Raw genomic sequence first — 12,575 nt, 5'->3', positions numbered from 1 at the left:
TCCTCCCGGCGGGCCGGCCCCAGCCCTGCCCAGCCACAGTGCCCCATTACTGCTGTGTGCTGCTGGATCGTCCTCTGTGCCACCGCACACCCCCTTCCTCATTTAAAACAGAGAGAAGAGGGAGAGAGCGCAGAGTTTAATTTAAATCACATCTCCCAAGCTTGTTCTTTTCTCAATCAATATTGCTTTTTACATCATATCTAATCTTTTTTTTCCCCCCTCCAAAGTAAAATTTAATTAAATAATTCTAATGAATGTTTAATGATGTTCTTTTGTCATTATTAAATCTGTAATAAAAGTGTCTGCAGCCCTCCTACCTCCCTCCCCCTCACTTTCCCCATTAATACCCCCTCCACCAGCCCTCCCTCTCCCGTGCACACACTGTCCTGCTGTCTCTCTTTTTCCCTGCCTTCCCCCCTCTCGCTGTGACAACGCCAGCATTCAGACCTGCAAACAGGAAATGAGAAAAGGAGAAACAGGATATTGAGTTTGGATACTATCTGGATCGGTAATATCACCCCTAGCTACTAAGCGAAGGAGCCCTTCTCCTGCCAGGCATACTAATGGAGACGCGGAGGCTTCCCGGAGCCGTGCAATAAGGCAGGACAAAATCAATATGAATTGATAACTCCCAACTTTAAACCCACGGACCTGGAGCGAGCTTTTGGTTCGTGAGTGGAGAGGGAGAAAACAAGAGGAGAGAGGAAGGAGCTGATGTTTCCCTTCTCAGGGGACAGCAGAAAGGTGCTGTCCTGGTGATACAGGACCAGAAGCTTTGTCTCATCCCAAAGAGGTGGAATCCCCATATAGATGCAGTTCCCATTTTTTTGAACCAGGGACTGGAGCTTCCTAAGAGCCCAGTGTGGAGTAAGAGCCAGCTTGAGTCCGAAAGCGGGGCAGCTTGCCAAGGCACTACACCAGCTCTCTGCACTTGGAAGAGAAAATAATTTCAAAAAGAAGAGGGCAATGCCGTTCTCCGGGCAGGAGGCAGAGGTGGCTGGCGTGGGGCAGCACCCACCTCCTCTATCCTGCACTAGCAAGAAGGTTTTGCTCTGTTGTTCCTGACAGCTTGCAGAGTATCCTTGAAAAGGCACCAAGTGCAGGACTCCACAAGAGCTTCTGAATTACAGCGGGAACATTGCAGCACCTGCACACTGTAGCTCCGTGTGTCCCGCAGTCTGCTGTGCCCGTCCCGCTCAGCTCAGGGTACAACTCCCACGGTCTCCTGTTGGAAATATTAAAAAAAAAACATTCAGAGCATACTCTAAAGAGCATAAAACCAAAGCTGCAGCCCAATTTCCAGTCCAGCGCAGGTCTGTAGAGATTCAGCAGCTGAATTCCACCTTCCTGCAGCTCAGAGACAGCCTGATGTGGGATTAAAGTAGAGCAGGAACACTTTTGCCTCTGCTTTGCAGAGGTGAGGGTGATTGCAGAAGCCGGATTCCTCTCCACTGCACTGCCTCAGTGACAGAGAGTATTTTCAGCTTAGGAGAGCTCTTGCAGGGCTGCGAGTGCAAGGCAGCTTGGATGTTAAATGGGGTGTTAGCAGCTCGAAGTGAAGGGCAGGAGGGAACCGCTCAAGGTACACGTACTGCTGTCATCCCTCTGTCCTGGATGTGTTTGGAAGGACTTTGCTCATTTTCTTCCTCGGAAGCAGTGGTTATTGCTGGCTCCTGTCAAGAGCCACAATACCTGGTGAGCGTGGTCCTGCCACGCTCTTTCCACCGCTGCAGAAGCCCCCTGCCCAGGGGACAGCGGGGTTTGGGAGGGGCTGCACGCCGTGAGCTGCCCATCCGGGAAAGCAAGCACCTGCGGGTACAGAGACAGGTAAAACTAATTTTTGGGACCCATTTTCCCCGACACCGAGCTCTGTCCGCAGGGGGAGGCTGTGGGGTGTGAAGGAAGATGGCTGGGGGGGGTACGTACTTAGAAAAGCACACAGCCCCCTTTTCCCACCGTACTGTAGCCAGTAGCACCTCTCCCTCCCACCTCTCCCTCACCTGACAGAGACACTCACCGCAACACAATCCCTCCCTGGCAGTACTCAGAGAAAAGGGGAGAAAGAAAAAAACCCAAACCCCACACTTTTTGTTAGCATTCAGCAGTGATATGACAGGCACCCGATGAATTCTGGGAGATTTTAATAAAGAAGACAGGCCTGTGAAATTTAATAAAAGAGTTCATCAGATTATATGGTGATGGCTCAGTGCCACCGTGCTGGCAGTAATATCCTCACAGTGGGGGGTTTAACCCCTTGAGGGACAGAGCAGCAGCACAGTATTAAATCTTTCAGTAGCATTTCACTCGTGTCACTTTAATATTTATGAATCTCTCTGGCTTTGGGAACCTCTTTGGTGTTGTTTTGCTTTACTGTTTTGCTTGTGGTTTAGGTTTTCGGCAGCGGTGGTGGTTGGGTTTTTTTTCAGCATCAGTTTTCATCGCTGACATGAACAGAATCGAGCCCAGGGAGCAGGGCTTGTAACACCTCTTACCTTCTGGGTGGATGCCAAGGGCATTTACAGGGTCCAGTCAAGCAGGACCACACTTAGAAGATGCATTTTTTTTTTTTCCCGGTTACTTTTTATAACCAAGCGCAATTCCATTAAATGCTGCTCGTGGTGCTAGCTAGAAAACTCTGGGGAGACCTCTTTGCTGCGTGCCACATCCCAAAATCCTTCTGTTCTACACGAGCGTGGTGCTGCCCTCATCCTTACAAGTAATATTTCCAGCGAAGGACAGAGAAGGTCGGGTCATTCCCCCTGCGTGACCGTGAAGATGCAGCAGCAATAGTGCGATGCGGCTCTTCTCCGAGTCCTACCCCACCCTTCTGCCTTTTAGTGAACCGCTTAAGTGAGATGACTAATTTAAAATTTGTTTTTTCCGCTCCGCGGGGAAGAACTTTGCATGCAGCATGCAGTTTGGCTTTGGTAAGCATTGACCTCTGAAGACTTCTTTTCTGGTGTACACGCTCGCATTAGGTGAGGTCTGAGTACATTTGAGTCTTGGCTATTTCTGACAAGAGGCACAATGACATAATTACACGATGACAAAGTTCCTTTCTGGGGGTGACAGAGCCTTGGAGCAAAGGTAACTGTTGCCCCCAAATTACGCCTTCTCTCTCTGGCCCAAACGTTGCTGGAAGAAGTCAGAAATTAAGCAGAAGGAAATTTTTTCCCCTTAATCCCCTGGTGCTCAACTGGGGGAAAACGGCCATTGCGGTGGGGAATGAAAGAGCATATTGTGCTTGCCGCTGCCTCCTCGTTTCCCTTGTGTGTCCCCTTCCTCATCACACCCCTAGCCCCCAGCCCGAAATCTGGAAAGAGGCTTTGCAAGTTCCACTTCAATATTTCAGACGGCTACAATGGATTTTGCAGCTCAATGTTAAGTAAACAGACCTTGCTTAAGCCTGGACTGCTTCATTTTGACTAAACCCTAACTAAATAAGCTAGTTTCATGAAGCACAGGCCTCGCAGCTTATTTCTTGCTTCATTAACACCTTTTAATCCCATCGAGACAATCGTGTGCCCCCCAAATTACCCTTCCCAGGCCTGGGTCAGCGTCCTCTCCGTGCCATGGCAGGTCAGAGAGGTTCTCAAATAACCTGCTGCTCGGCTCGTCCCCATCTGGAGAGCTGGGAGCTGGGCTGCCACTTCTCCTCCGGAGCCATGGGCAGAGCGAGCGGCACCCTGAGCCGCGACGGGGTTGCTCTGCAAGGATCAGTGGAGAGCTGGGCACTGGGGTGTTTTACTAGGGCGAAAGTCTGAGAAATTAAGCCCATGAAATGTGTCTAAAAAGACGTAGAAAGATCTCAGAGCTCCCCAGCTGTGTGCAAAAGCCAGGCAGATGCACATGGTCGTTTTGCTGCGATTCCTCTTCCCGCTGCTCCGTGTTTTGAAACTTTACCGAATTTCTCTGGGGGAAATTAATTACACACTGGGCTCTCCACAGCTGTTTTGTTATTAAAAAAAAAGCAAATTGTTAATGGTAAAAAAGAGGCAGTGAAGCTGTAGGTAGGGTGAGGGAATCAAATAATGGAATTGTTTTCCACAGAGTGTGTAACTCCTTGCTACAGGATGCTGTTGGGACCAAGATTTCCGCAAGCTTCAAGATGATGTCGGGCATTGCAGTAATGTCGAGGCATAAAAGAGAAAGAGAGAAATAGCGTTGGGACGTTCAAGGCATTGCTGCACGTGCTCCTGCCAGCCATGCGGCCCCAGAGCTGGCCTCAAATACCTCCTGGCAGGAAGAGTGTGGGCAGCCAGTGAATTTGGCCTCCAGCCCAGCATCAAAGCTCCCTTTAAGATACCGTGTATCTTCATCCTTGCCTGGGTGACACGTGCTGTCTCCGAGTTGGCAAATGGTACAGATGTGCTTGCCCTTTATGGGGCAGCCGCCAGGCTACGATTCTGCCCGCAGCGACGGTCCTCTTGCCTCGAGTGTCCACCAGCATGAAGAACCAGCTGCCAAAAACTCTGCTTGTAGCCCCAAGCCTCTCCCACGACGCTGACTTGCGAGTAACCGTTCCACTTGCTCCAGAGCTGCCTTCTTTGCAATTCCCAAAGACGTTCCTGCTTATAAGCCCATCTGCCTTCCTCCTACTGACACTTTTTCCATCAAGGGGAGCAACCCCCGGCAGGAAAATCAAATTCTATCATTTGCAAAGGTAATTAATTTGAGGCAAGCTGGTAAGAAGGACGTGGGATATGTACCTGGATGCATGCACTTGCCTCTACTTGCTGGATGGTTTCTGAACGTTCGCAGGAGCGAACCTCCTTACCACCTTACCACCTCCTCACCGCCTTACCACACCTCCCGTAAGGACATCTTGAACAGAAATCAAACTCAGATGGGATTTTGAGGAAACAAGAGTGTTAAGACCATGGGGAGACTTGGTCAAAATAGAAGTGGAGGCACGTGGACTATGAGGCTCAGGCAACATGAGGGTCTTTCCAAAAGAAGTCGGGTGTAGTTGTTGTGGGTTGCAGGCACTTAGAAGTGGTCCTGCTGCTGCCGAGGCTCTGCTCCTCTCCGGGAGCATGCAGAGACCTCGCTTGTGTCACTGCTGTTCCTAAAGGTGCTTTTCATTATGAACCTGGGAACAGGCTTGTTTTTCGGACTGCCCGTCAGCGTAGTTCCTGCAAGCAGCCGCTTCTAGACATCGTGTAGCCGCGTCCACAGCACAGCCTCCCAAGCCTCCTTGTAACCCACTGCCAGCAACGGAGATGTATTTTGTTCCCATGGCAACCCAAACAATATTACCTTGACTTAAACGGATTCAGGCAATATTAAAACCAGCCTCTTTAGGAATTCCTGGTGTTGGAGGGGCTGAGAATTTTAATTTTGTGTAATGCGAGCTGACACCGTGTTTATGAGCTGCTTGCTGAATGTTTTCTTCAATTAGTACAAAGCAGAGCGGATTTGTTTTCGGGGCTTAGCTGGGAGATGGGAGGGTGCGGGCCTTGCGATGCCAAAAGCGTTATTGAGTTACGCTGCAGTAACGGCACTTCCCTCACCTGATAGCTGAAAAAAAAACGCTTTTCATGGAAATCTGGCACATGACAGCATCTTTAAATAAGGCTTGCTAATTGCCTCGTCCCAACAGCAGCAGGAGGAATCGGCTTGGTGCCTTGCAGGTGAATAGGTCTCCTTTCCCAGCTCTGACATCTGTTTCCACATTTCCTTGCTCTGCTCCGTCCCTCTCGCTATCAGCCTGCCTGCACAGGAGCACATCACACTCCAACCTTTCCTCTACCTGCCTTGCCCAAGCGATGTTCTGCACGTTTTCCTCAAGCAACCAGCAACATCACCGAGGACAGAAGTATAAAAGGACCCAGGGAATGCTCCAGTATCCATAGGGGTAAAAATAAAGAAAGCACAAGTGTGAAACAATACAGGGAGTTTTCCACTGGTGTTTTCCTAAACTCTCCTGTTCCTTACTTGAAGTCAGGTCAGGATATTGAAGTAAAGCTTTTGTTTGTCAGGTCTATGTTCTTAGCGTGCCTGTCCCTGGATTTGGGGCTCTGGGTGTGCTACAGGAGTAAACCCGCCGCTGAAAGATACGGTGGGAGCGGGTGGGAGCTTGGGGCTAGCTTGACTCAAAGGCAAATTATATTTGTGTCACTAGATTCAGCTACACGACAGCATATAGAAAAGCCAGGCAGATCTTTCTCTGGGGACAGTAATTCTCCCAGCCAAGATACAAAGAAAAGTCAGTACTCACTTTTAAACTGGTTGTTTGAAGGATAAAGGACAGAAACCTGGCAAGGAGAACAGTCTGATGACCCAAATCGGCATAACTACTCGTAAGTGGTTCTCAAGAAGATAGACGTGACAAAGTCTAGTTGCTGGGCATGGAATAAAGGACGATTCAAATCGGAAATAAGGAACAAGGAGCTAGTTAGCCTCTGGAACGTCGTCCACGTGGATGCGGACAGATCCTGCTCCACTCGCAGCCTCCAGCCTGCGACTGGCTGGCCTTCGCTGTACATCCACCACGGGCGTGAGGTGGGAATCCCCGGGCGAGATTCTCCGGGTTGCAATGAACATGGGGCAGACTACATCACCATTATCTTCCATCTGGGCTTAAGGTCCAGGAACATTACTAACTTAACGTTTAGTGATATGTCGCATGTTCCCGACTGATCCCAGATAGCCGTGACCGCGGATTGGCTCTGCTGTTGGGTCTTTTTTGTTCCTTTTAGTATTTCACTTCTGCTGTAACAGAAGGATGCTGGTGTTTGGAAAGGGGCAGATTTGGACTCAGCTCAGATTCGGACTGGGATCGTGCCTGGAACACGCTCCCAGTTTGCTCCTTCGTTAAGACAGTGAGAGGTTGCGGTTAAAAGGCTGCTCTTTACTCCTGGCTTTTTCAACTCGAATTCGATGATTATTTTTCAAGTGTGACTTACAGAAAGACAAAGAGGAAAGGGGGAAAGAAAGAGAGAGAGGGAGGGAGAGAGGAACATGCATGCAAACACACTCACACAAAGGAGAGAGAAATCCCACACCATTCCAGTTGGAATGTCCCAGACACTTCAGCCGAAAGCCACTGCACAGCACAAATCCATGGTGGTATTTGGAAGGGATGAGCCCACCCCTGTAAGCCTCTTCATCCTCCTCCACAGAGTTTGCCAGGAGGATTAACCCAGTCTTGTTCTCAATCCCAGTTTATGAGTTCCCTGCTGGTGGGGAAGATCCTGTGTGTTTAAACAACAGCCTAATTAATCCCTATTTTATTACTTTCTCTTGTCAAGTGGCTAAATAGAAGCTGTCAGCCGGCAGCCACCACTGCTCACATTTGTTTAGATCCCAAATTACTTCATCAGAACCATCTGCTCTGTACACGGGGCGCTCAGCAGTTGTTTATTTCTCTCTCTGGACACGGTGTGGGGCACAAACAGCCTCTCCTGGGGGACTCCCTGCACAAGGCTCCTCCAGGCCCTGGGGATGGTCCTGGAGGGGTCCATAAAGTCCTCTCACTAGGAGCGACCTAACAAAGCCAGGCAGCGAACAGCCCTAGAGAGGAAGAGGGGACACAGAGCTCTGTCCTGGTGGGCCAAGCAAGTTCGTGTTCCTCCCTGGGGCTAAGGAAGGTCAGAAAGCCCCAAAGCCCAGCTGGGATGCACGCTTCTTGCGGGGACATGCTAGAACAGCTCCAGAGATCCAGCCCCTTCTTCCCTTGGCTTTCTGAGCCTCGACCCAGGGCTGATCTTCCTTGCCCAAGTGTCTAACCGCCAGGACCTTCTTTGCAGGCTGTTCCAGACCAAGTGCAGCAGCTGCTTGAAGGTGATCGCCCCTTCCGAGCTCATCATGCGGGTGCTGGAGAACGTCTACCACGTGCACTGCTTCTACTGCTGCGAGTGTGAGCGGCGCCTGCAGCGGGGAGACGAGTTTGTGCTCAAGGAGGGGCAGCTGCTGTGCCGCAGTGACTACGAGAAGGAGAAGGAGATGCTGAGCGCTATCAGCCCCGCACCCACTGAGTCCGGTGAGGGGCTGGAGCGGTGCTGAGGGTGGGGAACCAGGGTGAACCTCGCAGAGGGCAGGAACTGCCTGGTCCCCAATTAACTACAGGGAAGGCTTCAGAGGGAGGAGATGTGGGTAGGTGGAGGTTGTAGCATCTTTTCCCCTTGCTGATAGGCAGCCAAGGGGATACCAGGCTGCTGAGATCCACTTGGCGGATCTGAAGAGTTTGGGTGGGCTGCTCTGAGACATTACAGAATGGATGATACGGGGCCAGGGTGGCCCACCAGCTCTGTCTCTGAATTGACAGTGTTCCCCTGAGCCACAGCTCAGCCCACAAGCTTTGCTGGCGTTGTTCTGCACTTCTGCTCTAAGCTGCACCTTGGAAGGAACAAAACTCCGGCAAGTTTCTCTGAATCCTTGCCCTGGGAGATGGCCCGGAAAGGCCACTCTCTGCTGAATCACTGCTACTGATCTTCCATTGCAGTGAAAAGCGAGGATGAAGACGGCAGCCACTCGCACGGCAAAGGCAGCGAGGACAGCAAAGACCACAAGCGCTCCAAGCGCCCGCGCACCATCCTTACCACACAGCAGCGTCGGGCATTCAAGGCCTCGTTCGAGGTTTCCTCAAAACCTTGCAGAAAGGTATAAGGAAGCCACTCAGCACAACTGCTGGCTTGGATCCTTTTAAGTGCAACTTAAGTTCTGATTCAGCTCTCCGGGTTTTGTGGACAGGTAAGAGAGACCCTGGCAGCCGAGACGGGCTTGACCGTGCGGGTGGTACAGGTCTGGTTCCAGAACCAAAGAGCCAAGGTGAGTGACAGTTCCCGTGCCACAGCTGGGTTCTGCATACCTGTGGGATGTCATGCTCGCTCGGTCAATTAAAAGGAAATGTAGCATAGCTTAGAAAAAGAGAAAATGGTGAGAAGAACAGCTACACAGGACCATCCACAGGTCCACCTAGTCCTACAACATGTATCCAGTAGTAGCAAAAGCTTAAAGAGAAATACAAGAATTGATTATAGATGTTCGCAGGGCTTAACATTTTTCATGTTTTGGGGTTTTTTTTGATTACTCTTTTTCTACTTGCTTTTCCCCCCTCACTATAGAAAGACTATAAAGATTTCCCACATCTTTTTTCTAGAAGTTGAAACATTTCTAATTTTGCAGAATTTAAAGAGTGAAAACAGAAAATATGTGGCTTTGGAAACCTCACTTTGTAGTAAACCAAAGTCCTTTGTTTTTTAAACTGCAAAGAGCATCTCCCAGAAAGATAGCACAGGCTTTTCTGTCAGCCCTGTTTCTCACACAGGGATGGCTGCAGAGCACGATGACTGCAGAGGAGTCACTCAGAGGAGTCCGAGCAGGGTTGTATCACGGCAGTGCTTGGTCTCAGTGAAAGGCAGGCGACAGCGGTCCGCTGCTGTGTTAAACGCAACCCACTCCCCTCCTCTCAGTCAGAACCTCAAATCCGGGGTCTCCGTCTCCTTGCAGATGAAGAAGATTGCTCGCAGGCAACAACAGCAGCAGCAGCAACAGCAGGAGCAAGACCAGCTGGGCAATCCTCGCTTAGGGACCGGGAGAGGGACCGGTCGCAACAGCAGGCAGAGCAATGATGACAGCGAAGGTGAGGAGCCGCTGCGCACAGTGACAGCTCTGGGGGCTGCAGGCTGGGACAGAGGGGATTGACTCGGAGGTATTTGAGAGAGAATGTGCGCAGGAAGAGATTAGCAGAAAGCAGGCAGGTTGTCACTGAATTGGTATGTACAAGCTGGAATAACTAGGTAACGTTCAGCAAGACCCGTGGGTAGTCGTGACGCAGCACGTATCTCCTCTTTTTGAGAAGGCGATGGGTTTTTTCCCTTGCACGTATGCACAGAGCCCAGCGCTGTGCAGTGCTGGTCCAGAGTGAGACCACCAAGTCTTGCTTCGGCAACGGGAACAATGTTAGTGCGACAGGGCTCTGCTCCGCTGCGTGCCGCGCACCCTTTGCTTCAACCCATCCCACTGGTTGTGTCTTTAGACGGCGCAAGCGTTCACGGCCTGGATGGGCTCATGGTCCCCTACCCCAGGATCCCCCAGCAGCAGCTGCTGCCCCTCGACCAGAATGGCTACAGCACAGACCTGTACAGACAAGGGCTGACGCCGCCCCAGCTGCCAGGAGACCATCTGCACCCCTACGGTAGGAGAGTGCTGTGGAGGTTGCCCTGTCTCTGCACCAAAGCTGCACGTAGCGGTCCAAATCATGAAAAGCCAACTCTGCTGTGACTGCTGACGAAGCCAGCAGCGGTGTGTGCTCCGCAGGACTTGGGCTTTGGGCTGAGCCTTTCACAGAAGTTCTGCTAGGGGCCAGGGAGCAAGGCTGGGGTCTTTCCTCCATCCAGCGTGAAATATTTGGGTGAAGGAGGAAAGAGTTATGCCTAAAGCTGGTCCTGTGTGTGGGGCTCACCTCATAGCACGCTGACCATTGCTCCAGGCGAAATATGGCCCTGCCATCACACTTTTTTTGTGCTGCAGCTCCCCAGGGGACATGCTTACGCCACACTCACATTCATTTCCCTTTCCTTCCTCTTCTAGACTCAGAAGGAGTTTTTCACGATATGGACAGTGACAGCATCAGCCACCTGGGAGACTGCCTGCTGTCAACGGCTGAAGCCAACCTCCTCCAAGCCCGCGTGGGCAACCCCATTGACCGACTCTACTCCATGCAGAGCTCCTACTTCACATCCTGACCATAGAAAAGCTCCCAACTCTTCACGAGTATCTCGGATGGATGCTGCTTCAAATTCAGAACAAGGGTGAGGGAGAAGAAACAAGACTGAGACCTTCACAGACATTCCTTGAGCACTGCACAAGGGAGGAGGCAACTAGGTCCGCCAGACATATAAGCACTAATTCATGGAGACCTTTCACAGCCTGAAGGACACTGGATCGCGCCTCTCCTTTTTTCTAGCCACGAGTAGATCGATGGTACAATGTTGTTTAGCTGTAACTTTAGCAGTTTGTCCAGTGTTTAAGCTTTTGAGCATTATGTCCTGCAAACAAAGACTGGCCAAGCTAACCAGAGCTGCCCCTAGAAATAGGAGGTGCCCTTCCCACAAGAACTCCACTTATTTAAGTTTTGGTTGCAGCTGAGCTGCTCACTGTGCTGTTTTGCCTCATGTCCCAATCCAGATGCAGACTTCATGGGACAAGGTTAATTTTCAGCAGCAAAATCCAAGGTCCTGAGACATCTCTAAAGGATGCCACTACCGCTTCAGAGATTTTCTACATGGTTGTCAATCAGTTGGCCCAGGACGTTTTTTTAACGTTTGACATTTCAGCAATGCACAGTAGTTTGGCCCCTGATTGAAAGGGCTATGCTCGGGTATCTGCTTCAAGAAACAACACAATATTTATCCTCTGGCATGTTCAAGGATGCCAAGAGAAGTGTAACATACCCACAGCGAGTTCTCTATCACCTTTATGTCTGTCTGTCTCCACAAGAGTTTTACTCCCTTTATGGACAGAACAAAGACTTATTCTCACAAAATAACAGAATTAGCCACACTAATTTTTGTTTGTTTCTTTTTTAAAACAGCGAAGTGAAACAATCTTACTCTCAAAATATTCCTGCTAGAAAGCCCTTCCTCTGTAGGTCTGTCCACAGAGGGACTTCCCACCCCGACTGCACGCCCAGTTCAATTAAGGCATCCTCGCACCTCGCTTCCCTCCAGCAAGTGATGGGAGAAGGAAACTGGATTGCATTATGCCATAACGTGTCCCCGCCGAGTCACTTAACTCCAAGAGGCTACGTTTGGTTTTCGTTTCAAGGGCAACCGAGGGGTGACATCAGGACTTGGCCAAGAAGCACGTCTCCACTGTGGATAGCAAGGAATAATCCATTTTCTCCATTCATCATCTTGCCAGGAGGCAGGCGAGTTACGAGAAGCAGGCGGCCACCAAAGTGTATACCCTCAAAAAAGGCAAGAAAGAGAGAGCAGAGAATGGAAGTGTGAATTATTACCAAAGGGAAATTCTTTATTCTCCTACCTAGGACCCAAGCCTGGGATTTGGTTCCTTATATACGTGAAGGACAGCCGGTATTCCTGGAAAGGTCAGGTTTTCCCATGAGCCTGCTTACAGCATGCCAGCTGAAGGAATACGGTCCTCCAGAACTAACCTTCCTTTGTCTATTTGAACTGAACAATTGGCAGACAACTTCAAAAGGAAATAATGACTTATTTTTAAATCTTGGATCTCCAGAGTTGTGAGTCTAGTGGTGCAACCTGAGAACCTGGCTGACTGATGTTTCTGTATGTGGTGTTTTACTTCTAAGCCTCCACAGGCTTGTCAGTCTGATTTTAAAGGTGTGTAGCCTCTCAAATGAGAAAAAAAAGAAACAAAATAAAAGAAGTGGCTAATTTTTGTTGCCTGCAGTTATGGAAGAAGATTCCCAGGAACTAAAAAATCCTGGATTTGGGGATGAAAAGGAGATGCGGTCCTGATGCATTTTGCTTTTTATCAGGACTTTTTCACCTTCTCGACTACTTATAGAGAACAGACATAAAAAATGACGTGTAACAGAACCACAGCCCTTATAAAGATCGCTCCACCGTTGCTTCACCTTTAATAAA

General features: G+C 50.0%; 1 protein-coding gene across 1 annotated transcript in view; it reads left to right on the top strand.

Moving 5' to 3' along the window:
• Positions 1-10,691, top strand: part of LOC104625621 (LIM homeobox transcription factor 1-alpha-like) — a gene marked incomplete at its 5' end in the record, with an annotated part of 21,053 nt that extends 10,362 nt beyond the window's left edge. The window contains 6 exons of the mRNA XM_010293290.1: positions 7,752-7,984; positions 8,447-8,604; positions 8,695-8,772; positions 9,454-9,586; positions 9,983-10,141; positions 10,537-10,691. Coding sequence (XP_010291592.1) covers positions 7,752-7,984; positions 8,447-8,604; positions 8,695-8,772; positions 9,454-9,586; positions 9,983-10,141; positions 10,537-10,691 — 916 coding nt within the window. The remainder of the gene's footprint in view (positions 1-7,751; positions 7,985-8,446; positions 8,605-8,694; positions 8,773-9,453; positions 9,587-9,982; positions 10,142-10,536) is intronic.
• Positions 10,692-12,575: the final 1,884 nt, after the last annotated feature.

This window comes from Phaethon lepturus, unplaced genomic scaffold (genome assembly GCF_000687285.1).
Source record: "Phaethon lepturus isolate BGI_N335 unplaced genomic scaffold, ASM68728v1 scaffold48268, whole genome shotgun sequence".
NCBI classification, from domain to species: domain Eukaryota; kingdom Metazoa; phylum Chordata; class Aves; order Phaethontiformes; family Phaethontidae; genus Phaethon; species Phaethon lepturus.
This window is presented reverse-complemented; position numbering and strand designations above follow the sequence as displayed.